The sequence below is a fragment of the Schizosaccharomyces osmophilus genome, chromosome 1 (assembly GCF_027921745.1).
Source record: "Schizosaccharomyces osmophilus chromosome 1, complete sequence".
Classification (NCBI taxonomy): Eukaryota; Fungi; Ascomycota; class Schizosaccharomycetes; order Schizosaccharomycetales; family Schizosaccharomycetaceae; genus Schizosaccharomyces; species Schizosaccharomyces osmophilus.
In genome coordinates, this window is record NC_079238.1 from 1,323,488 (window position 1) to 1,348,009 (window position 24,522).

At 39.4% G+C, this 24,522-nt stretch overlaps 11 protein-coding genes across 11 annotated transcripts; 6 read left to right on the forward strand and 5 right to left on the reverse strand.

Annotated features, from left to right (window-relative positions):
* Positions 1–405: 405 nt before the first annotated feature.
* nam9 (mitochondrial ribosomal protein subunit S4) lies at positions 406–1,460 on the forward strand (the record flags this gene model as incomplete). Its single annotated transcript, XM_056179407.1, has 2 exons — positions 406–441; positions 501–1,460. 2 exons carry the CDS (start codon positions 406–408, stop codon positions 1,458–1,460), a joined length of 996 nt encoding a protein of 331 aa, XP_056035867.1.
* Positions 1,461–1,618: 158 nt separating this feature from the next.
* rns1 (exon junction complex subunit, RNA-binding protein Rns1) lies at positions 1,619–2,394 on the forward strand (the record flags this gene model as incomplete). Its single annotated transcript, XM_056179408.1, has 4 exons — positions 1,619–1,819; positions 1,884–1,989; positions 2,035–2,335; positions 2,388–2,394. 4 exons carry the CDS (start codon positions 1,619–1,621, stop codon positions 2,392–2,394), a joined length of 615 nt encoding a protein of 204 aa, XP_056035868.1.
* Positions 2,395–2,570: 176 nt separating this feature from the next.
* Positions 2,571–4,259, reverse strand: mrh5 (mitochondrial ATP-dependent RNA helicase Mrh5; the record flags this gene model as incomplete). The annotated part of the gene is made up of 2 exons (XM_056179409.1): positions 2,571–3,859; positions 3,887–4,259. 2 exons carry the CDS (start codon positions 4,257–4,259, stop codon positions 2,571–2,573), a joined length of 1,662 nt encoding a protein of 553 aa, XP_056035869.1.
* A 467-nt stretch (positions 4,260–4,726) lies between these two features.
* Positions 4,727–6,388, reverse strand: trm1 (tRNA (guanine-N2-)-methyltransferase Trm1; the record flags this gene model as incomplete). Its single annotated transcript, XM_056179410.1, has 1 exon — positions 4,727–6,388. One exon carries the CDS (start codon positions 6,386–6,388, stop codon positions 4,727–4,729), a length of 1,662 nt encoding a protein of 553 aa, XP_056035870.1.
* Positions 6,389–6,981: 593 nt separating this feature from the next.
* suc22 (ribonucleotide reductase small subunit Suc22) lies at positions 6,982–8,151 on the reverse strand (the record flags this gene model as incomplete). The annotated part of the gene is made up of 1 exon (XM_056179411.1): positions 6,982–8,151. The coding sequence occupies one exon, from the start codon at positions 8,149–8,151 to the stop codon at positions 6,982–6,984; it is 1,170 nt and encodes a 389-aa protein (XP_056035871.1).
* Positions 8,152–9,607: 1,456 nt separating this feature from the next.
* Positions 9,608–11,923, forward strand: mcm7 (MCM complex subunit Mcm7; the record flags this gene model as incomplete). The annotated part of the gene is made up of 1 exon (XM_056179412.1): positions 9,608–11,923. One exon carries the CDS (start codon positions 9,608–9,610, stop codon positions 11,921–11,923), a length of 2,316 nt encoding a protein of 771 aa, XP_056036738.1.
* Positions 11,924–12,478: 555 nt separating this feature from the next.
* Positions 12,479–14,351, forward strand: dnt1 (nucleolar protein Dnt1; the record flags this gene model as incomplete). Its single annotated transcript, XM_056179413.1, has 2 exons — positions 12,479–12,621; positions 12,671–14,351. The coding sequence occupies 2 exons, from the start codon at positions 12,479–12,481 to the stop codon at positions 14,349–14,351; spliced, it is 1,824 nt and encodes a 607-aa protein (XP_056036739.1).
* A 434-nt stretch (positions 14,352–14,785) lies between these two features.
* Positions 14,786–16,819, forward strand: ppp1 (pescadillo-family BRCT domain protein Ppp1; the record flags this gene model as incomplete). Its single annotated transcript, XM_056179414.1, has 3 exons — positions 14,786–14,807; positions 14,850–15,017; positions 15,180–16,819. 3 exons carry the CDS (start codon positions 14,786–14,788, stop codon positions 16,817–16,819), a joined length of 1,830 nt encoding a protein of 609 aa, XP_056035610.1.
* A 323-nt stretch (positions 16,820–17,142) lies between these two features.
* SOMG_00621 (aspartate kinase) lies at positions 17,143–18,962 on the reverse strand (the record flags this gene model as incomplete). The annotated part of the gene is made up of 2 exons (XM_056179415.1): positions 17,143–18,586; positions 18,850–18,962. 2 exons carry the CDS (start codon positions 18,960–18,962, stop codon positions 17,143–17,145), a joined length of 1,557 nt encoding a protein of 518 aa, XP_056035609.1.
* Positions 18,963–19,494: 532 nt separating this feature from the next.
* On the reverse strand, positions 19,495–21,291 carry sac11 (inositol polyphosphate phosphatase; the record flags this gene model as incomplete). The annotated part of the gene is made up of 1 exon (XM_056179416.1): positions 19,495–21,291. The coding sequence occupies one exon, from the start codon at positions 21,289–21,291 to the stop codon at positions 19,495–19,497; it is 1,797 nt and encodes a 598-aa protein (XP_056035612.1).
* An 811-nt stretch (positions 21,292–22,102) lies between these two features.
* Positions 22,103–24,232, forward strand: utp4 (U3 snoRNP-associated WD repeat protein Utp4; the record flags this gene model as incomplete). The annotated part of the gene is made up of 1 exon (XM_056179417.1): positions 22,103–24,232. One exon carries the CDS (start codon positions 22,103–22,105, stop codon positions 24,230–24,232), a length of 2,130 nt encoding a protein of 709 aa, XP_056035611.1.
* Positions 24,233–24,522: the final 290 nt, after the last annotated feature.

Consider the following 24,522-nt stretch of genomic DNA (forward strand, 5'->3'; position numbering starts at 1 on the left):
ACGGGATTCATAGTTTGATCAAAAAGCATGGTACGCTTGGTTTAAAATATCGAAGTTGAAAAGCTTTCTTCGTCTCTTACTGTTTATAAAGGTCACCTAAACATAGGAAGCAAAGGTACCCTTTTAATTGTATGAGATGAACTTTCTTTACATACCTCATGTATATTAAAAGGTAGTTTTTTATTCAATTACTGCCTACATATAGGTCTCCTGATTATCACAATGGAAATGAACTTTTGCAGTTTTCAAGGATGTCAAGTTCGCTCACTACTCATACCAGATCATTTTTTCTCAATTCCTTAATTCTTTGAAACGAAAAAATCTTTTCAAATCGTATAGTGTTTTCTAATCCTATTAAATCTTTTTTGCTTCATTTCCCTCTCTACTCACACTACTACTTCTCAAATGAGAGGAAAGCCATTTATTTCTTTGAAGCGGATGGTACGATGAAAACAAATTATAGATAGTATAAAGTTCTTTAAGCTAACTAAAAATTAAAGCTTTTGCGCCCTTCATGGAACAAATTTAATCTATACAATATTGCTCGCAAGCAGTTACCTTCCCCAAGTAGCGGCACGCTTTTTCAAAAAAAATGGATTGCAAAACGTGAAACAAGAGCATATCATGGACCTCAGCTACGTGAATATCAACTGAAAAACTCGTTTCAACCAAAAGTGCATGGAGTTACCCCTTCGCATGAAAACAAAAACCCCATCCCCTTTATGTCACAGATGTATGCATTTATAGAATCACGACTGGATATGTCTATTCATCGTGCAATGTTTGCTTCCAGTGCTCTCCAAGCTCGTCAGTTGGTTGTGCACGGCAAAGTTAGTGTCAATGGTTTACCCGAAAAACGGAGCTACCGTGTGCTCAAACCAGGCGATCTGGTAACCGTTGAGCCCAAATTTGTTTTGCACTGTGTTTCTGCATTAAAATCCAAGAATTCACAACCAGCTTCTTCGGAAGCAAACACTTCTACCGAAAAGGATGGGACTTCTTCGAATGAATCTAAAGCGAACCCTTCCAACGAAGAGAACCAGGAAACGTCTTTGTCCAAATCAACTCTGGATTCTAAACTAGAAAGTGGTATGCATAACTTCTCTCCAAAACCCTATATGGCTCTTATGGCTTTTATCCCCTCTTACCTGGAAGTATGCTTCCAAACATGCTCTTTTGTGTATGTGCGCGATCCAGTAGCGCGTCCAGGGCTTACAGAAGTTCCTTCCCCCTTCCCCGAGGATATTCATGCTCTTGCTTACAGCTACTACATTCGTAGTCGATGCATGCGTCAAGGTGCTGCTCATCGTCAAGCAAAACGCCTGTTCCCTCAACGAATCCATGATCCAGGATTCTTCCGTGGTCCTCGTGATTTGTATGACCCCAAGAAAAAATCTTCGAAGAACTCTTATTCTGAGAGATATCCTGTCCGCCGAACCAAGTTGCCCAAACTAGTATAAGCATAAACGTAGCAGAATAATTTCAAATCCTTCATTTTTTGTATTAATTATTTATGTAAATGATATATTCACTTTTATTCTATGGTAGTCAATTTGGTTGAGCTTGACAACCTCCAACATCTTCTTGTCGTTTCCTTTCGTGGGAAGGCCTCAAAATCATGTCTTCAATGTACACGGAGCGATATACTGATTACGATCGAGGCCGTTCAGGCCATTCTCATAGAGGTCCTAGCCCTTATGAACGGTCAATGTCGCGGTCTTCAGGCTATTCCTATCGTTCCCACAGTCGTGGCTCTTATTCTTCAGCATCGCCATCTTCACGTTCCATCTCGCGTTCTCCTGAAAGGGCCCAAACTACCGTATGCTTAAATCACCTTCCTATTACTCCGCTGTGGCAGTCTTCACTAACGACATGACAATTAGGTCTTTGTAGAGAATTTAACCCGGAATGTTACGCGTGAGCATATCGCAGAAATATTTGGAATTTATGGTAGAGTAAATTCAATTCATATGCCTCTCTACAGAAAATGTATGGCTGCAATCAACTATGAATTTTACTAACGTACGTTACCAGCTAAAACAAACATGGGTTTCTGTTATATTGATTATTCTTATCCAAATCAGGCTGCGAATGCTGTTGATAAAATGAACAACGGTGAACTAGACGGCGAGGAGTTGTTTCTTTCCCTGAAGCGACCCGAGAGAAGAAATGACAGGAAAAGATTTTCCAAAGTTTCAGACAATTCTTACCGCCCAAATCGGTTTGACAATGATCTGCGCTACAGAAGGGGCAGAAGCCCTTCTTCACGTTCTCCAAGAAGTCTAAGTCGAAATCACAGTAGAGATTCTATGGACTTTTCTTACTCTGGAAACAGGTAAAGTATTCACTTATTCAAATACTTGCTCTCTTCTAATGAGACCGAATAGACGTTAGATGCCATCTTCGCCAAAAAGGAAACATAAATAATTATTTACAATTCGCATTAGTTGTATTATACTCTTGTTTGTTACAATGAAAATAAGTTTTAATAATTTGAACCAAGCACCTTTTATATATATTAAAATGAACGATGATCATGGATCACCCGATAATAATTTTTACATTTATCATTATGTTTCAAAAAATTGTTTAGGCCGAATACCAACACGTTGCAGCACTAACAGAGCGCTTCTGGAACAATTTAGTTTTTGAAAATCCCGACTTTTTAGAAAGCCCGGTAACAAGTAGTTAAGCACCAGGCCTTCTCTATTTAAATAACTAATTCTCCCAGAAATGTTCAAATATGAAGCAGCCGACAATGTACTCCACAGGTGAAATACGTGGCCTACCTCAGGAACATAGAGACCTCTTGTCTCAGAAGCATTTACCACATAAGCAATCTGCTTTTGCTTATGACTCTCCGGAATGGCTTCCCCTTTAAGAGGATAGCACTCAAATGATCGCAGTGGAGTCGTACCAATTCGTTGATATCGTTTGCAAAACCATGATGGGTCAAACTCTCTTGGAATTGTAATAAATATATTTTTTCTAGGAGCGTATCTCGAACGATAGTCTTTGTAGAGCTCAGCTAGAGTTTTTCGAACGGATTCGACAAACATGTCAGCCGATACTTCAATATTCTCATAAGACAGGGGTGAATCACCAACAGACAAATAATAATTAGGGTTTCTAGCATACTCATATTGAATATCTTCAAGCCGCAGAGAACCTGTCCGTTGATCTTTCGTAACTTCGATCAGCAAGTGTTGTATCTTCTGCGTGGAATTAAAATTCCAGTAGGGTGGAATTTTACGATGGATCCCAATGATACCGAGTTGGTTTGTAATTTTCTTACCAACAAAATCAGCACATGGATAAGAATTTGTAGCAGATAAAAAAATGAGATTCGGCAACCAGCTGCCGCTTTTCATTTTTTTCTGGCGTTCTACCTCAGAAAGCTCTTTATTAATTCTCGAGCTCAAAGAGCGTTCTCTGCAAAGCTGGATGAAAGAAGAGAGTGAAGTGGCCGCAATACGTGGCTCTGGAGCCGCTAAACGACGCTGTCTCCCTTCCGTTGGAATGTAAAGGTCCGATTCATCAAAAATAATAGTCTTTAGATTTGGAAGGATGTGGTCCAAAATTGGATGGTTCAACCCTTTCAAGCGTTCCAAATCTTTGTAGTCAGCAATGAGTAGAAACGGAAGGTCTCGCTTGATTGCCTCAAGGCCAAACAAGGAGACCTCCAAAATCTGTGAAATCTTTTGTAGGGGTTCTTGCATAGGTTCCCCCGTTGCAAGCTTTTCTATCCACGCTTGGTATTGCTGAGCAAGATTTTTGTTTGGTACCACGATGAGAACTTGACACCCATGCTCGGTTTCATTGGTAAACTTGTCCAAAAATTGGTAATAAAAAGACATTACTGCAACGAGTGCACTAAATGACTTACCTGACCCGTTCCATGCGCGTACCATAAAAGGAAAGCGATTCATTAAAGCGGCACGTAGAATGCGTATTTGGACAGGTGTAAAATATTTTATTTCAGGAAAATTAACTGATATTCCTTGCTTCACACTTTCATGCAATGGTAATTTATTATATCTCACTTGCGAACGTTCATGCTGTTGATTGATCATATAAAGATCACTCTCCCCTTGCCGTTTGTATTCAAGAGAATATTTTTTTATATCATTTTCACTGACTATCCAGGTATTGCTATTTCCTTTCAAATGCTTTGACGCCCATCTTCGGCAAGTAAACTGAAATTTCTGGGGAATTGCATGAAACCAGTAAGTCCTGAACAAAAGAGGATTTATTTTCATTCCTATTAATAAACTTGGACTTTGCTTGACATCAAAGTTTAAACGAGAGCCACATTTCATGAAGCTGGCAAAAAACCTAAGGAAGTAGAAACTTCAGAGATGAGGTGGATGGAATGATCTGGTACAAGGAATCTGTGGTTGTTTGAACATCGTCCTGCTATTTATGTATATTGAAGAGATAAATTATAGGTTTCAATGAGTATAGTTTTAAGTTATACATGCGCTGCCTCTAAATTTCAGCATTGGAATTTTCACAAGCTAGAAATTTATGCAAATTATTATGATTGAAAAATCGCGAAACAAAATGTTTGTTACATAGAAGAGATTAGCTAAATGAACCTAAGCATTACGTTTTTGAGCTTAAGTAAATTGTGAATTACCTTGCTCGGGAAAAACACAATCAATAGATATGTCAAATTACCAAAAAATCTAAATGTATTACAAAAATAAGATATCCCACTCCCCAATTATTCCTTAGCTGGCCCGTCTGTTTCAGCTATTTTTCTTTTACCAGCTTTCGCCTTAGGACCCCAATTTTCAGTAGGGTTCATTTGATAACGAGTGTATCCGCCTTTTTTAGAGGAGAACTCAGCACCAGGCTGTAAAGTGAAATCAACCTGAGAAGAACATTCTTTTTTAAGAATCATGGAACCTGCAGAGTTTGGCTTAATGTTGCTAGAGTTCACCGGATGCTCCGCTACCCAAGCTCTCATAATATCCCATATATAAGACCATGGCGCATCCGTTTTGATGGCGTTACTTTTTGCGTGAGATCCAGAAGCACGATAACCTGCATTAAGCAACGCAGAAACAAAGGTGCTCTGGGGAGGTGATTGAGCACGTAGAACACTAGCAATTTGAGATATAATAAAGTAGAAAGGTTTATCAGACAATTCTTCAGCGACTACTGCTAACATTCCCAATATGCGGCGTTTGGTTCCATATGTTTTTTCATCCAAACTTTCAGCAATCTTTCTCATCCTTTCGACAAATTCTGCATCATGCAAGGGACCTCCCCAAACCGGACCACCCACATGATGCACATATCCACAATGCTCACAATTTGCGGCGACCGGAGGACCGGTAGCATTTGTGTATTTCGTACTTCCAGGTATCCTTCCCGGAACCGTCTTACCCATATACTGAAGGGCATTACTTCCGCATCCCGAACAGTGATAAATGAGTGCAGACTGTCTATGGAGATCCTTAACAAGAGCTGGTTTTGTCTCTACTTGCACGAATACACGAAAGTAGAAATCAACACTAAGAGACAACATAGGCTTAATAGCACGTCCATATTTAGCTGCTGCCGCAGCAATAGCATATAGAAGGTGACGGACAGCCTGTTCGTGACAGAAATCAGACCGTAGTGAAGTTCCGCCGTAATTGGAGAAGCACTTCTCTGGATAAGCATTGCCTGCAAGCACAGCGGAGTCTGTACAAGTGATACAAAGCAAACCATTGTTTGCGACGGACTGTACTGCTGAATCCAAGAAAGGAGTAGCTGTACCATAAGGATCCAAGTCAATCACGTCGTACTGATTCTTAAATGAATGCATAACAGAATTTGCATCTCCTTTATTAGGAACTACGATGTGAGAAACATCGTTGCGCTTAACATTAGCATCGATAGCTTCGACTGCACGAGCAAGCAAGTCGTTTGCTAAAATCTTTTTTACGTTGGGTAATTCTTTAGCATAACGAATGGCACGCAAACCAGTAGCAGACAATGCTTCTAAGACGTTAAATCCAACGTTACTGCTCCCATCCGTTCCAGTATTATTTTCAGAGTTTTTGGCAGGAGCAGTAGTTTCTTCACTACGGGACGGAGAGGGATTTTCTGACTTTCCTTTATCTTCATTTTCATCCTTTTTTTCATGTGCTTCGATGATTTCCTGACGATGCTTTGCTTTCAACACCGCTTTTTCGTCGCGGTTTTCTGCCCATGTGCGAATGGCAGTAGTGCTCATATCGCGATTAAATTGTTGAACAGGATTGTAAAAGACCTCATCAGGATCATTAAAAAGGATAGTTGCAGAACCTTCCGTCACCTTTGCTCCATTCACCGACATATTGGCAGTGGTGAAGTTTCGTACCCTTCCTAGAAGAGCTCGATAATTTTTCCACATTAAGATAGCATCTGCAAAAGGAATAGAAGTTAAATTTAGAAAGAAGCTTAGTTCAATTTACAAGAACAACTGCTGATACCAGAAGATGTAGTTCTTGGTACTCTGAAGAAATTAAATCACATGCAAGACTATTCACAGCAGTATACTTACTTTGCTGAACTTTTTATGGTTCTTCTTTTCTAAACGTGATAGTTAAGCTAACAAAGTATTTAATCGACTACATCAAAAGATGAGGAACAAAAAAAAAAAAAAAAAAAAAAAAACAAAATAAGGTGAAACACTTTTAAAAAGAAGAACTTACAGAGAAAGAAAGAAAGTTATATATTTTAATAATACATCCAAATTTAATGGTTAACAAGGATATGTCACTTTGACCAACATCTAATCCAAGAGTTATTTATCCAATATCTTCGTACCTAAGAAGGAACGAACGAAATGTTAACCCAAGTATAAATTTTTTAAATAAAACAACACACTCCCATAAATTTGCATTTCGAAGAGTAAGTATTTAGAAATACTTGAATGGAGCTAACCAAACAAAAGTGTCATGTAATAGACTATTAGAATTGAACAAACCGTTACTCATCAAGCATCTAAAAATCTTCATCAAGACGGAAGGCGTGATCGTCTTTATCCTCAGCTTTGGCACTAGACATGACACCGGCGATTTGATAGTCGGAAACTTTCTTTTCGAAGAAGTTGGTTTTACCAGCCAAAGAGATGTTCTCCATAAAGTCAAAGGGATTTGTGACGTTGTAATACTTGTCATTACCAAGAGAGACCAAAAGACGATCAGCAACAAACTCAATGTATTGGCACATCAAATCCTTATTCATACCAAGTAAACTGGCAGGAAGAGCATCTGTGAAATATTCTTTTTCAATATCAACGGCCTCAATAATGATTGCTTCTACAATCTTTCGTCCAGGGCGATGTTTCAAGTGACTGAACATTAGACAAGCAAAGTCAGTATGCAAACCTTCATCACGGCAAATTAACTCGTTGGAAAAGGTCAAACCAGGCATGAGACCACGTTTCTTCAACCAGAAAATCGAAGCAAAAGATCCAGAAAAGAAAATACCTTCAACAGCGGCAAAAGCAACGAGACGAATGGCATAAGTGGAGTCAGGATCATTAATCCAACGAATAGCCCATTTGGCCTTTGCAGTGATGGATCCCATGGTGAGGATGGCATCGAAATGACGTTCTTTTTCTTTGGGATCACGGATATAGGTATCCAAAAGTAAGGAATAAGTTTCAGAGTGGATGTTCTCTATCATGATCTGGAAGCCGTACACACAACGAGCTTCGGGAATCTGAACTTCAGAACTAAATCGTTCTAAAAGATTTTCGTTTACAATACCATCAGAGGCAGCAAAGTAAGCGAGAACTGTAGATATAAAGTAACGTTCGTCACCATTCAACTTGCTATCCCAATCAATCAAATCCTTCGAAAGATCGATTTCTTCAGCAGTCCAGAAAGAAGCTTCAGCTTTTTTATAGAATTGCCAAATCTCATGATATTGAATAGGAAATAAAACAAAGCGACGAGGATTAGGACGAAGAATCACTTCGTCCTTTTCGTCTTCAGCTTTACCAATATAATAATCACCTCCTTCCATTTTCTCTTCTTCTTTTACATTTTCAAATTTAAAGGTTTCTTTGATAGACTTGACATAGATTTCGCGAGGTCCGGAAGGACTGTCGTAAGTAACGACTTCTCCCTTTTCCTTGGGAAAGGTGAACTCTTCAGAACTAGACATATTAAAAAAATATAATTCAAACCCAGGTTCCCGAGAAGATCGACGAAAAAGGTAGACTTGACTATTTCTCGAGGAGTTTGCTGTAGGTAAAAAGTTTCTTCTCAGAGTACGTACAAATCGTCTTATAGCTTCCTAAGAAGATTTGTCACAAAATCGTCAAAACGAGAGTAAGACAAGAAACAAGAGATCGTGAATTGCTATTCAATACTTTCGATAAATGCTTTTTTTTTTTTTTTTTCTTGCCCAGACCTTGCGATTGAAGAGATCCAAAGAAAAAGGAATTCGTAATGAGAACCAAAGTAAGTTTTAATGAAGCCTTGAGATCCTCAATAAAAAAAAAAGCGATTAGCAAAGTGATTATTGCTAAATAAATATAAAAACCTGAGGTGATGAAGGACAACAAAAAGGCCCAAACTTGTTTCCCTTTTGCTGACTCCCTCTAATACTTAGTTTCGGTTTTAATTGTAAATAAAATAAAATGAAAATTAAGTATTTCAAAAGACGATTCTGGCTTATTTGTGAATTTTTTTTATGTTAAGGAAGAAATACGCGCACGCGATGAAATTTAATTAAAAACAGTGCGCGTCCCCTGTATATATACTTTCCAAACTCAACAATGAGTTTTTGCAAAATCAACTGATTTCTTTGACCAAAGATGACTACGAAATAAAATTTCAACGATCTTGTTCTCTGATCTTTGATTCACCGTTCGTTGCACATCATTTTACGCGCTTGCTTCGTTCATGTTTCACCTGGCAATCCCAGGTTTGACAAGAAATTTAACACTGACATCCACCGTAGTTAATAATAAAATAAAAACCAGCTCCGTTTGGGCAATCGTACATCCATCTACGCAAGTTTGTTTCAACACGAATAAGAAGACACTGCATCTTTCTAGACTTGTTGGTCTTTTCTTTTTACATTTTTCCAGTAATGCTTTGGTTCATATGGAAGATGCTTAGAAAAAGAATATAGTAAAAAGAAAAGACGCGACGCGAGACGCGTCTCCTCTGTCTAATTAATATCCTCGTAAACGCGCTTAAAATAAAACAAATGAATCAAAGGTGAATAAATAAAAAAAATCCAGAATAAACTTTGAATTTCACGATGAAATTAAATTTATGAAGAAACAAAGCAAATCCATTACTGCTGGGCGTTCATACTCATGATTGGAATTGAGGAAGCGCTATGGCAGTTTTTCTTTCTATTTATGATAAAAACGAATTTTTATTAATTCAATCAAGTTCCTTCTAGAGGATCAAGAAGTTGAGCTTACTTTTTGTTTCCATTCAGTACTTGTTACCTTAAGAAGTAACATGGAGCATTTGGCTTTCCTAGAGAGCATCCAACAGATTACTTCGCACAACAGGTAGAAGCTCGTTTTTGCTAATTTCCCTTACCTTCCAAGTGAATAGAATCTCTCTTTAGCTATCTGTGAAGGGTAAAATCTTGTAGGATGGCGCTTCCTACCATCGACTTAAAGATTCCCGAGTATGAGGAGTGTCAGCACAAAATCACAGACTTTTTATCGCATTTTAAGCAAGAAGTAGCGCCTTCGGCAACGAGCGCTGGTGCGGCTCTTCAAAAGCCAGAGGGGTTTGATGAAGATGATTTATTAATGGAAGATATTGAATCCGCTGGCAATGGACCACTGCTAAGAGCCAAATACATGGATATTTTACAGGACGTTGCCAATAGAAAGCGAAATGTCATCACAATTGATTTGAACGATCTTTACGAATTTGATCCTAGTGATATCAAGCTCCTTTCAAATATTGAAGGGAATACGAAGCGTTTTGTTGAGCTCTTCTCTCAGTGTGTAGATGCCTTGATGCCACCTCCTACTGTCGATATAAATTATAAAAATGAGGTATTGGATGTAATTATGCAGCAGCGTCTTCAACGCAATGAAAACCTCGATCCTGAACAAAAAGGATTTCCCCCAGAGCTCACGCGTGGTTATGACCTTTATTTTTATCCCATGACTCGCAACAAAAAACCTTTTAGTGTACGTGATCTTCGCGGTGAATATTTAGGCTCTCTTGTTACTTTACGCGGAATCATTACACGTACAAGTGATGTGAAGCCAAGCTTAATTGTGAATGCTTATACTTGTGATCGCTGTGGTTATGAAGTCTTTCAGCAAATTCGCCAAAAAACATTTTTACCTATTACAGAATGCCCATCCGATGAATGCAAAAAGAATGATGCAAAGGGTCAGCTTTTTATGAGTACTCGTGCAAGCAAATTTCTTGCTTTCCAAGAGGTTAAGATTCAAGAACTTACCAACCAAGTCCCAATTGGCCATATCCCTCGTACAATTACTGTTCACTTGTATGGTGCAATTACTCGCACGGTGAATCCGGGTGATATTGTTGACGTTTCTGGTATTTACCTACCGACTCCGTACACTGGTTTCCGTGCTTTGCGTGCTGGTCTACTCACTGATACTTACATCGAGTGCCATGCCATTTCACACTTAATTAAAAGTTACACTAATACTGAAGGAACTGCAGAAACCGAGGCTACAATCGCCGAATTACACAAAGGTGGAAACGTATACGAAAAGTTAGCAAAGTCGATTGCTCCAGAAATTTATGGTCACGAAGATATTAAAAAGGCTTTACTTTTGCTTTTAGTGGGTGGTGTAACCAAAGTACTTGGTGACGGTATGCGTATCCGTGGCGATATCAATGTCTGTCTTACTGGTGATCCTGGTGTCGCCAAGTCTCAACTTTTAAAATATATCTCCAAAGTTGCACCTCGTGGTGTGTATACAACAGGTCGTGGTTCATCGGGTGTTGGTTTGACTGCTGCTGTTATGCGGGACCCTGTCACGGATGAAATGGTTTTGGAAGGCGGTGCTTTGGTATTAGCTGACAATGGGATCTGCTGCATTGATGAATTTGATAAAATGGACGAAAGCGATCGTACCGCTATCCATGAAGTAATGGAACAGCAAACCATTTCTATTTCAAAGGCAGGAATAACTACCACCCTGAACGCTCGCACGAGTATTCTAGCTGCTGCAAATCCGTTATATGGCCGTTATAATCCAAACGTTGCTCCTATTCATAATATTAATCTCCCAGCTGCTTTGCTTTCGCGTTTCGACGTTTTATTCCTTATCCTTGATACCCCTTCTCGCGAAACCGATGAGCATTTGGCTCAGCACGTTACCTACGTTCATATGTATAATGAACAACCCAAGATGGATTTTGAACCGCTAGATCCCTCTATGATTCGCCATTACATTTCAGCTGCTCGACAATATCGTCCTATTGTTCCTAAACATGTATGCGAGTACGTGACTGGTGCATATGTTCAACTTCGTCAGAACCAAAAGCGTGATGAAGCAAGTTCAAGACAGTTTTCCCATACAACCCCGCGTACACTTCTAGGTATTCTTCGTATGGGACAGGCGCTTGCTAGACTTAGATTTTGCAACACAGTGGAAATCAGCGATGTTGATGAAGCATTGAGGTTGATGGCTGTTTCTAAATCTTCATTATATGAAGATTTAGACCCTGGTTATCATGATACAACGATTACCTCTAAAATTTACAAAATTATTAGAGATATGCTCAATAATGCTTCTATTGAAGAAGAAAGCGGGTCTTCATTGTCTCTTCGTACCATTCGAGAACGCGTTCTTGCGAAGGGGTTCACCGAAAATCATCTTCTAAACACAATTCAGGAATACACGGAATTAGGCGTTCTACTTACTACGGACAATGGTCAAAATGTTATGTTTTTAGACCCTGATATGTAAGTTAATCCTTGGTTATCTCATTTCTGTATGTACAATAATTTCTCTCGTTAATGATCTATATAATTCTTTTGGGTCTTTTCTTTCCTTTCATGGGTGCTTTCTTTTCTCTAGTCGAATAGTTTACCAAAGGATTATTATTTCGGTTATTGTCTCCTTTTCCGGTTTTTTACTCTTCGCCATTCTGTAGGTCAGAATGTAATTTAGCAAATGAAACCGAGAGACGTGGGTTATTTAAATTTATTTTTATTTTTATATAGTTTATTACACGTATATAATTTACATAATTGACTTTATTGTCTCAAATCATTGAAAAATACCATAAAGAATCCAATCCTATTCTTGCCTCACCCTTACCTTGAGATTTAAACACCAACTAATACCGTAGTAAGCTTTCTACCTTTACGAGCCTACATGCTCAGATACCCATTGGTATCGTAATCCTTGGATGTTTATAAAAATTTTAGATAATTTTATATAGTAGAGAGCATATAATTATCCTTAAGTGACATTTTGGACTCGTTTTGGTAGTGAATTAAAACTTAGAGCTTCATTGGCATGAATATTATTTTACGCTTGCATATCTTGAAGGATGAATTGGAACACTATCAGTTTATTCTCTTATGTGACCGCTCATCCTTCGTAAATGATGTGAAACAAAAAATCCAATCTACCTACAAAACCTTATATCCTGACAAGGGGTAAGTGTCTTTTAGAAATCTTTACAGTTTGATTGACTAACACTTTAAGAAACATAACTGTCGTTAATATTAAAGACGAAGAGAACTACGACATTCCCAATGAATATTGCATTGGTGATATCTTTCAAGGGAATTCAAAAGTGCTTGTAGAATGCAGTTCTACAAATGTCTCTACAGCTCTTCCGAAAGACAGTACTGATTCTTCATTATCTAATGAAGACAGTCATGTCTCAATAGACACTACTGAAATTAGCAAAAGTACATTACCCCAACAGTTGGCTGAACATAGTCAGCCTTCCTTAAAACGCCCAAGATCTTCATCCTCGGAACAACCTTCCCAAAAGAAGGTGAACACAGTTTCCGACGATGGGATTGAGTCATCTGGGTTTGTTTACCGTCCTACTAATGCTCGTGATTCCATATCGTCAGTCACATCCATTAATCATCGGGACGATTCTCTACACACAGATGATGAACACTATAATAATGTTAATCAACCTAATTTTGTTCCAGAATCAATGGAAGACGTGAGTCCGGAAAAGAAAGAACCTTTAGTTCAAGAAACAAGTCCTATAAAAGACAATACGCGCGAAAAGAGTGAAGAAACGAAGATATTAACAGAGTCGCCTAAGAAAACATCTCCCAGACAACTAACACCTTCTCCAACAAAAAGTAAGAAGCGTGATGATTTATTGCAACTCTCTGCGTCAAATACTCGCATGACAAGGTCTTCAAAGAGATTGGAACAACAGAAAGGACAAAATGAGGCTCCTGCCGAAAGTATCAACGATCAGACGGCTGAACGGAAGCAAGAGCACCAAGACCATTCTACAACTAGCGAGTCTGAAGAGGAAAACGTAGAAGAACCAAGTGTCCTTGCACCCGAAATTGTTGTTCATGAGACGCCTTCTCATCCTTCTACAGCTGTTCCATCCGATGAAGAAGATAGCAGCTCTGATAGTGACAGCATTTCTGGATCTTCATCCGTGTCTGTCTCATCGAGTTCCTCAAATGACCTTTCGGAGGAAAGTGACGCCGCCGTTGAAGAAAGCTCAACTCATCCAAAAGAAAGCGCATCGATACCCATCTCAAAGCAAACACCACCAAGAGAGGAAATTTCCCAAAACAATGATGCCAATGCAACGACTAGTGCTTTTAATGCTAATATTCAAGATCCTGGAAAGAAGTTTAGACAAATCAGCCAAAATTCAGATTCTGATAGCGAGTCAACTACTGACTCTTCTAGTGAATCGGAATCTGATTCTTCCATTCCTTTAAGCCAACGAACCCATCCTTTGGCGCCCGAGCCTAAGAATGAACGTGTTGAACCTTCTTCCAAACAATTACCATCGAAAGTAACAAGGAGTAAAGCTAACACCCAAAAACCCGAACCTCAAAGATCATTGTCGTATTCTCGGCTTTCTGAACTCTCGAAAACGTTTTCTCCAGAAATCAAAGATCCCATGCTGAAAAAAGACGAGGCTCAAAAATCCGACAAAGGCGATTCCAAGGTTCTCTCAAAGGAGAAGGAACAACAATCTTCTTCGGAAAGCGAAGAGAATGACTCAGATGAAGAAGATTCTTCATCTGAGTCTGATGCTCCTATGCAAGAAAAGGCAAACCCTATTCCTTTAGAAAAGCGCGCAAGTGCTGCAGTACCTCAGAAGAAGAGAGGAAGAGGTAGACCTAGAAAGAGTACAGGACTTGCTGGTTTAGCTGCGCTTGCTTAAAGTACTATCTCTGTTATTCTTTATGTTTAAATTAGTATCCTTTTACATTCGTTTCTATTTACGATTTTACAATTCTCACAAATTGCTGTAGGAATGAACCTCCACCTCTTTCTGCGATATCCCTCTACGTAGTATTTCTACATCTCACTTTTTAAAGACATGATTGGAAGTATGCTTAGACAAAGTTTTTTTGTAAACTTCCCATATTTCTACTGTAAATTCAGTGAATCTGCAAAAAAAAAAATAAAATTACCTTTAATAATCTTACACTTATAACTCTAAAGTTTTCCAAAAATCCATTTGTACGGTGAAATTTGGAGTAACAATGCAACGAACAACGTTCCACCGCACTAAATGGCACGCGGACTTTGCACGGACAGGAGTTTTTTCTTGCCCACTTCCTTCAACAATTCACAAGGCACTTTTCCTGCAGTATGGGAAAAATTAAACAGAAAGGTACCTATTTAATATTTGATTGTATAAACTAACGAATTGAAGGGAAAACTGGAGCTGCTCGTGTCTATATCACGAGAAACCAAGCTTTAAAAAAGCTTCAGGTGACTCTTGCTGACTTTCGTCGCATTTGCATCTTAAAGGGTGTTTATCCTCGTGAACCAAAGAATAAAAAGAAGGCAAATAAAGGATCTACTGCTCCTGTTACCTTTTGTATGTATAGACTTGACATCCTGCCGCTTTTTAAAAAAATGTTAAAGACGAGACTAGTAAAAAAAAAAGGTCATTTACGGTCTCTTCGAATATGTTTTTTGGTATAAAAGCGGAAAGTTTGAGTTTGAAAGATATTGAAACGAAAGTGCTAACCCATTAAAGACTATACCAAGGATATTCAATATTTGCTTCATGAACCAGTCGTCCAAAAGTTCCGCGAATATAAGACCTTCGTACGCAAATTAAGCAAGGCAATTGGTAAAGGTGAATTAGATACTGCGAAGCGCCTTGAAAATAATAAGCCCATTTATCATTTAGACCATATTATCAAGGAGCGCTACCCTACCTTCCATGATGCGATTAAGGATATTGATGATGCTTTAAGTATGCTGTTCCTTTTTTCTACCATGCCAGTTACGGACAAAATTGGTGCTGCAACTGTGGCCAATTGCGAACGTCTCTGTGCTGAATTTCAACAATATGTAATTCGAACCCATAGCCTCCGCAAAACATTTTTGTCAATCAAGGGTATTTACTATCAAGCCGACATTTTTGGTGTCGAAGTTACTTGGATTGTTCCTTACAAATTCTCACAAAACGTCCCTACTGATGTGGATTTCCGTATCATGCATACATTTCTCGAGTTTTACCAATCTTTAATGGGATTTGTGAACTACAAATTATTCAATAGTGTTGGGCTTCGTTACCCTCCCAAGTTGGATGTTGCTAAGAGCGAGTCCGCTGCTGGTCTTGCCGCATATGACTTAGAGGAATCCAATTCTCTTCCCTCTATTGCACATGGTGATAACAAACAGGCTCGTAAACGTATTGCTAGTCTTGGTAATAAGATCGGCGATATTGTTGAAAAAGATGCTGAAACGGATGAGCGGCCAGAGCAAAGTGCTGCTGAGACAAATGATGCCACCGTTGATAATGGCGGGGATGACAAGTTGGATGAATTTAAAGCCATTGATGAAGATACTACAGACGCTGCTTCTAAAGCCGATGCTCAAGTTTCTTCTGTCGATACTTCGTTACTTGCCCCTTTTACTTTTTACCTTTCTCGAGAAGTCCCTCGTTTTTCTTTGGAGTTTGTTATTCGGGCATTCGGCGGAAAAGTTGCTTGGGACCCTGTTCTTGGAGGAGGATCTCCATATGCTGAATCTGATCCAGTAATTACTCATCACATAAGTGACCGTCCTCATCTCGCTCAAAAGTACGAGGGTCGTGTTTACGTTCAGCCTCAATGGGTTTACGATTCAGTGAACAAGGGTCATTTGGAAAGAACGGATCTTTATGTTCCTGGTGCTACTCTTCCTCCTCATCTCAGTCCCTTCGTCAAGCTTAGCGAAAATGACTATAATCCTGAGGAAGAAGTATCCGCAGGCGAAGAAGAGGAGGAAGAAGAAGAAGGCGTTGATGCTAGCGAAGATAAGAAGGCTATTGAGACAGAAAAGAAGGTTGAAGAGCCTTCTGCTGATGTTGAGGAAGATGAAACAGAAAAGGCCGAGCTTGAACATCAAAGAGAACTTGAAGCCGAGGCTGCTGGTGTTGAATATTCAGAATACATGAAGAATAACAAGCCTTCTAAGTCTAAGAAGCGTTCTAGTGATGCAATGAACGCTGACCAAAAGGACGAGAAGGAGGCCAAGGAACTCTCTAAGATGATGATGAGCAATAAACAAAGAAAGCTTTATAACAAGCTGGAAAATACCAATGTTAAGAAGGAAAACTACAACAATAACCTTCGTAATAAGAAGAAGGAGATTCAGAAGAACAAAAAGGCAAAGGCCGATAAATAGAGGGTTGGTTTATAATCACGGTACATAGTAATATCTATTGGATTTTTTTTTGGGTTATATGGATGGATGCTCATAAGCATATCTATAATAAATATTCGACTCTACATTCTATATTCTGCATCCACAGATTATCAACAGTAAATTTATCATTAAAACAAAAAGAAAACAAAACTATATAAGCCATGTTAAAACACTTTCCAATTCGAACCGTAAAATCCTGGTTCAATATTACAACCACAGTATGAAATAATAGTCAAAGTACAGAAAGCTCAAAAGGATATGCATTTAGCGTAAAATCACCCATTCCATCCATTTATTTTTGTTTAGGCGCTGTAAAGCCATGGCTTCTCAACGACTAAGGAAGCATGCGAGGGAACCTCTGGAAGTGTAGAAGGCTCAAGCAATTCCCTATGGATGCAATTAAGAGCCTTCACAGCATTCTTCTCATCAATAACACACGAAATGTTAATTTCGCTAGCACCTTGACTTATCATTTCGATGTTGATTTTGGCTTCAGCAAGGGTGTTAAACATGCGACCAGAAATGCCAACTGCGTTACGCATGTGTTTGCCTACAAGAGACAAAATACCCATACCGTGCAAAACATCGAGGGTACCAAGACGCCGCAACTCGACGAAAGCATCTTGTAAACTAGCTTCATCGGACTCTTGATTTAGGGCCATAGAGACGTGAACTTCGGACGTGATAATCAAGTCGACAGCAAGTTTATACTTGTCAAAAATGGCAAAGATAGAGGCCAAAAATCCATGTGAAGAAATTTTTCTGTTGGAATTAATGTTAATTACCATAATAGTGTCCTTGATAGTGACAGCAGTGGGACCCTTGTGTGCTGATTCGTATTCTAAATCATCAGGCATAATCTTGGGAGGATGAGGGGGGGTAGCACTACCATGACGAGAAATGGTATCAGGGAAAATCACAGTTCCAGGTGCACCAGGATTGCCGACATTTTTGATGCGAATGGGAATGCGAGCACTAATGACCTGAGACATGGTAAAAGGATGAATCACTTCACTACCGTAGTAAGTCAATTCAGCGGCTTCTTCAGGAGTAATCAAAGGAAGCAAGCGGGCAGTGGGTACCTTACGAGGATCGGCGGTAAAGATACCATCGACTTCTTTCCAAATTTGCAATTCATCTGCAGCCAAACCAACGGCTAATAAGGCAGCACAGAAATCAGTGTAACCGCGGCCGATTTGAGATAACAAGCTACCAGGAATCATACCAAAGAAACCAGTTACTACAGGGACCTTGTTCCCAAGCACAGTGACTTTGCTGGCTAACTGGCTGGCGACATAGCTATAAAAAGATGCATCGAGGGATTTCCACTCTTTATGCTCATCAAGGATATGACACATATCGACATATTCGGCATCGACACCTTGGTCTTGTAAGACACCAGCCATAAAGCGACAACTCAAGCGTTCACCCATACCAAGAACAAGATCACGGGTACGGGGAGAAATTTCCGTAAGAATACGGATTGCGTTTAAGTATTGCTCCAATTCGGCACAGTCATGACGGATTTCTTTGAACAATCTTTCTTGGATACTAACATCTCCGATAAACTCATGAGTTGCTTGTACATGATCCTGTTCGATGGCATTAACGATATCATAGGACGTTGAATGTTGTTTCATGGCTTGTTCGGCAGCGCGAATCAAGCGATTCGTGGTACCTTCTGCCTTTGTGTCAGTGCTACGAGCAGAGCAGACTAAAACAACACGCTTTTTCTGCAAGTATGATCTAAGCAATGTTAGCTTTGCACAAGGCAACAATTAAAAAGGTACAAAGGTTTCCCTATAGAAAGCCTAATCTAAATAATACACGCAGACAAAACTTCACACGTCCTAGACAGTAAAAATGGTTGTACGAAATCCCATTTGGTCCGTTTACCCAATGGAAGCCTGCTAAGCCTCTCGTTTTTTTTTTTAACTTGCCAAGAATCTGCTAAACAACTGTCGCACTCTTAAATTCCGCTTTCTCAAAGGATCTATTTCGATACTTACTTGGCAACATCGACTGCGATTTTTAACGGGAACTTTCCGATACTTGTACCACCAAATTTTTGGACAACCCAGCCATTAACCGGGTTGTTGGCCAATTTCTCTTGAGTGCTCATGGCCTAACGGTTTTGTTTTCAAAGTGTGAAAAGCACTTTCCAAGTTTATTCCCTACAGTTTCGTTGCTTTTAGTTTTTGATATAAATTGATAGCATATCATGTGGTAAATATCGTTAAAGCATTTATGGATGAATAGTGAAGTCAAACACAAAGGAAGAACAGGGAAAAGGGAATAATAGCAAAAGAAATGGAATCGATGGGATAGGATTGAAGTAGAAATCAAATAAAAAGAAATTGAATATTAACAGTAGATTTCTAGCTTTTAATGTTCTACGGAAAAAAAATAAATTCCTCTCGTTAAAGATAGATATGTAATTAAATATAGTCTCATTATGAATGCCAAGAAAAGAGTCGTCGCGAAAAAGCAAAAGCTATTGAAATATTCATGTCACACAGGAGTGAAAACATAAAACATGTTTTCAATTATCATACCAAAGTCAAGTCAAGCGTGAGGGCTAAAGAAGACATATTACTTTCTGTACCGCGAGATGGTCATAGGAATTTTCTGAATCAAGCAACTACTCAGCTACTTTAGGCTTTGTATTGAGTTGCCAATTGATTGTTGGGGGAAAAAACTCGGCCTTCAGTATTAAATTCTGAATGCAAAAAGGTCGGCAGCAAAAGACGGGGCCAATTAACGTATTGCATTCCATGAGAAATACAGTAGAAAGCAGAGGCCAAAACACCAAGGAAAGAAAGCAACAAAAGAACGTGAGGGGAAAGAACAGCCGTAGAAGATCTGGAAAACAAGGAAAAGAAAAACAGAAACACACATACTAGTAACACGTAAGGCATACAACGAATCGTAAGAGGGCGTAAATCAAGACGGTAATGAAAGTTGGAAGAAGGAATAAAGCGGCCTAATACCAAATCATACGCATCCTGGCGAGCACCGTCGTAAAAGTTGTTGAAAAAGTATCGTTTAGCGGAGTTGATAAAGTCATCAAATGCACCTCGGCGAGTGCGAACTCCGGTGCGAGTAAAATCAGTCTTCAGGGCGCCGGTTCCGGAGTACGCTGTACTGATATGGTCAGCATTGTCAGCCCAAATACGACAGAAGCTCTTCTCCAAAGGAAGGATAGAGCGAAGAGGATGGGTTGCACCCAGTAAACCGCACTTTCGAAGCTGATTTGTCAAAACATGTCGGCCGATGCAGCTTTGAACCACATTAGTTCGGTCAAGACAATCCATACAATTGCTGCGGACAACGCTGGTTTGTCTAGAAAGCACGCGATACTTTTGCGTGTCCAGAGTAGTATATCCTTGCTCGTCCAACTCTGGAAGAATTTCGTCCATGAGTAACGAAACACGGTCCCAGCGCATGCGGCTGCATTCCTTATGAAAGTCAAAATAGTGGTAATGGATACGAGGGTTATCCAAACGTCGCACGACATTTTCATAAACCTGTTTGACAGGAAGCTCATGTCCTTTACAATTCACCAGATTTACTAAGATTTGGTCACCGTAAATAGCAATCTGTTCGTCAAAGTGCTTTTGTGCGGCCTTTGTAGCAAGAGATGCCGAATTGGTGATCATTCTCGGACGATAGCGAAGATTGTTCACTTCTGCCCAGTAAGCCGGAACACTTCCTCGAGTCTGAACATGAGAATATGTTATTTCAGAGCGATCATCCGAAACGATAGTGATTTGTTCAACTTCATTGAAATTGGCTGGATTTCCATTTTCGTCAATACCTCTAGTAAAATAACGTGTTCCTGCACGGAATTTTGATCTGCGAGAAATAAGTGCCAAGGTGACTGAACGACCTTTCACCATACTACTGGAGGAAGTGATGAAGCCATAAATCATAGGCGTAATGAATGAGGTTGCTTCGGGGTGTGCCTGAACGGCTTGAATGAAGTTTTTGCTGGCAAATTCGTTCCAAAAAAATCGGTTATCACTTCTAGAAACATCTGGATATTTGGTTTCTTCCGCACAAGATCGTTGTAACGAGTTTGTTAGATCCCAAGTATAGCTAAAGTAAAAAGGGCCTGTTTTCAAATGGTTCTGCAGCAAATTGTATAAATCCAATTCATCTTGATCAGTTGCAAGTCGTCCCATGTAAGGGATCACTTCAAACTTCTCTACGCGATAAATTTTATGGCCCAAAATTTGAGCGGCGCTAGATCGTTCTGTGGCAAGAATTAGATACTCATCCTTCTTTAGCTTTATGGAGCCAAAAATTGTAACGCTGTTTTCACTCTTGCGGTCTTCCGAATCCAACTCCTCTGGCGTAATTTGGACACGTCCAGTCGCACGGTCAATTAACAAGCAGCAATCTTCGCGACGAAGCTTAAATTGCTTTTCTGTGGCTTCAAACTGCACCATTTCTTCTTTATGTTCACCTTCGAAGACTGAATTGGCTTTCTCCGTGGTTGGTTAATGGTAAGTCGTATGCTCGCTGTATCCCGAGTGACCCGGTGGTCAGACGTTCCAAACGTACACATTAACAGAGGAATTGACTTCATGTTTTGAAAAGGTTTAACGATTTAAGATGATCCTAAAATTCATATTTTATGTCTCCTCTCTTGTTGCATTGAATACGAGTAGCCAATATCCTTTGGAATTGTTCATACAGAATCTTCGTACACGGGAGAAAAGAAGATATTATTGCACATATAATTAAATCTAATTTGTAGAAGCCGTTTCCTCTGTTGTTCATCTGTTATTTGATTTCTCCTTGTATTCTCAAGTACCATCGTTATTTCAGTAACCTGCTGAATTTTCACTGACCACTACCAAGACCTTGCTAACAGCGCGAAAAGCACTGGAGGTCAATGAAACTAAGATATACTTACTTTTATTAATTTCCTGTAAGTTGCATATTCCTTAAAGTGAAAAGTACTTAGTTCTCGGTGTTTATTCACGCGTTCTTAGCGTTGTCATTTTTCATTTTTCTTTGAATCCCTTAATTTTGCATTGTTCGTCAATTCCATCAAAAAAAGTTAGGAAGAACAAAGAATAAGCAAGAAAAATATCTTAAATTGTACAACACTTTGACTGAATACTCCTTTTGGTTTTGTTGGAAAATTAGCACAACCCGCACCTTTCGCAGTCGGTCTTTGTATTTATCTTATATTGATTCATCTGTTTTACCTTTTACTTTATAGAAAAAAGGAGTTCAAAGATTCAGTTTATCATGGATATTCATCGTTGTCGTTTCGTCGAGTACACTCCTTCACCCATTACTGCTCTCGCATTTTCGCATCAACTCTCTTCACAAGATCCTTTACCGTCTAATTTACATTTGGCAGTTGGACGCGCTAACGGAAATATCGAAATATGGACACCAAAGGGGGACTGGTGTTTGAAGGGTGTCCTCTACGGCGGTATAAATCGAAGCGTTGAAGGTCTTGCCTGGAGTGTGAGTGATGAGGAGCTACGTTTATTTAGTATTGGATTCTCTACTTCCATCACCGAATGGAATTTACGAACCGGTAAGCCATTAGTGCACCAAGATTCTAACGCTGGTGCCATTTGGTCTATTTCGCTTCATGAGGAAACAAAAACTTTGGCTGTCGGTTGTGACGACGGTAGTTGCGTCTTGTTTGACATTAGTGGAGGACGTGGTGTTATAGAGTATAAACGCACCTTGATGCGACAAACTTCTCGTATCCTTTCTTTATGTTGGCAAGGAAAGAACCATATTGTCGGTGGATGTACAGATGGAATTGTCAAAGTTTGGGATGTTGAAAGTCCAAATTCCACAATTATAGCTCGAATGCAAGTTGATCGCGCTAAGAAAGGTAGTCGTTCCCTCGTATGGGATGTCAAACCCCTCAAAGATAATACAATTGTCACGGCGGATTCTTCTGGAGCTGTCAAGTTTTGGAACGGAAAGTATTTTACTCTTACCCAGTCGTTCAAGCTTCATTCGGCAGATGCACTGACTCTAGCTGTTTCGAGCAATGATAATATAGTGTTTTCCTCTGGTATTGATCGCAAGACGGTTCAGTATACCAGAGATGGTGGCAAGCGTGAATGGGTAAGCAATAGCTTCCGGAGATTTCACTCACACGATGTTCGCTGTATGTCAATCCTTGAATGCAAAACTGTAGATGTTTTAGTTTCTGGTGGTGCAGATATGATGCTTGCCGTGGTGCCTGTTCGTCACTTTAACGCTAAACATCATCGAATGATACCAGCTGTTCCACAAAAGCCTCGTATGGCAATTGCTACGAAAGCTCGTTTATTTATGTTGTGGGAGGATCATCAAGTTTTGGTTTGGAGAATTGGTTCTCCAGGTTACCGCTTTCTCTTGAAAATTGTTTTACCAAATGAAGAAAATATTGTCCACGCAGCGATATCCCAAGACGGAGAATTGCTTGCAGTATCTACAATTCTGACCACTAAGCTCTACCGTGTACATTACACCGATGACAAAGTTTATGTGGAAAGTATTGAAGATCCCTTTTTAGCGAATGTTGGAGCAACCTTGTTACAGTTTACGGTAGACATGAAGAAACTCATTTTAATTAGCAACGAATCTGATATTTTCTTGCTTGACTTGAGTCGAATTGAAACTCATCAGCTTGAAGTTTATGAGGTATCCCAACCGGAAACTAAGAAAGCACCTTCCAAATACAGAGGAAGTGGTCAAAGCGCATGCGAAGGGATTGCTACTGTCTCCGTATCTCCAGATGGCGATTATTTCGCTGTTGCTGATTTGAATGGAAATACTTTTTGTTACTCATTTTCGACCTTGTCCTACATTGAATTACCCAGAGTTAACAGTTTTGTACGAGCCATGGCTTTTAGACTGGATATTCCTGGACGTTTGGCTGTGGTGACAGCAGGTAACCAAGTTTTCGAGTTTGATGTTCAAAGTCGAAAGCTGACCGAGTGGTCCAAGACAAATTCAAACAATATACCAAAGCCATTTGCCCATTTATTGGACAAGCCCTTTGGTGCATTCTTTGATATACAAAATCCTAGCCGATTTTGGATCTGGTCAGCAAACTACGTATCTTTCTTTGACTTAAATTTAGATCTTCCAGCCCCTCGAAATGCCGAAAAACGTAAAATGGACGGGACTGTTGATGGTGCTTCGTCAACAAAGCAACGCTCTGCTGTTCAGAATGCTACATCTTCATCCAAGTTTGGAACTGGTGCCTCAAGGTCATTTTGGATCACACATAAATATCGTCCTATGTTATTGGCTGGCTTAGTAGGATCAACTGAGCTTCTTGTAATAGAGCGGCCCATAGCTGATATATTAATGAGCACGGATGTTCCAGGTACATTTAACGAGCATAGATTTGGCGCTTGAGGTGTTAATTTTGTTATAAAATTTTGAATAGGGAAAAGTTTTCTTGGGTAGGAAATGAATATATGGAATGGTTAAAGGAATAACGGAAGATGAGAAGAAAGATAATATGCTTTCATAGAAGGTAAAGAAGTTTACGGCTTGAGCGCTTAGTATGTAAACCCCCGGAGTATCTATTGCTGGTAGGAAGCTATGAAAAAATAGAAAAAAATTCTCGGGTTTTAGAACATTGCTACACTAAGTAGAGAGTAATAAATCTTGTCAATATAGTCCATTAGTTACTGAGATTTTTG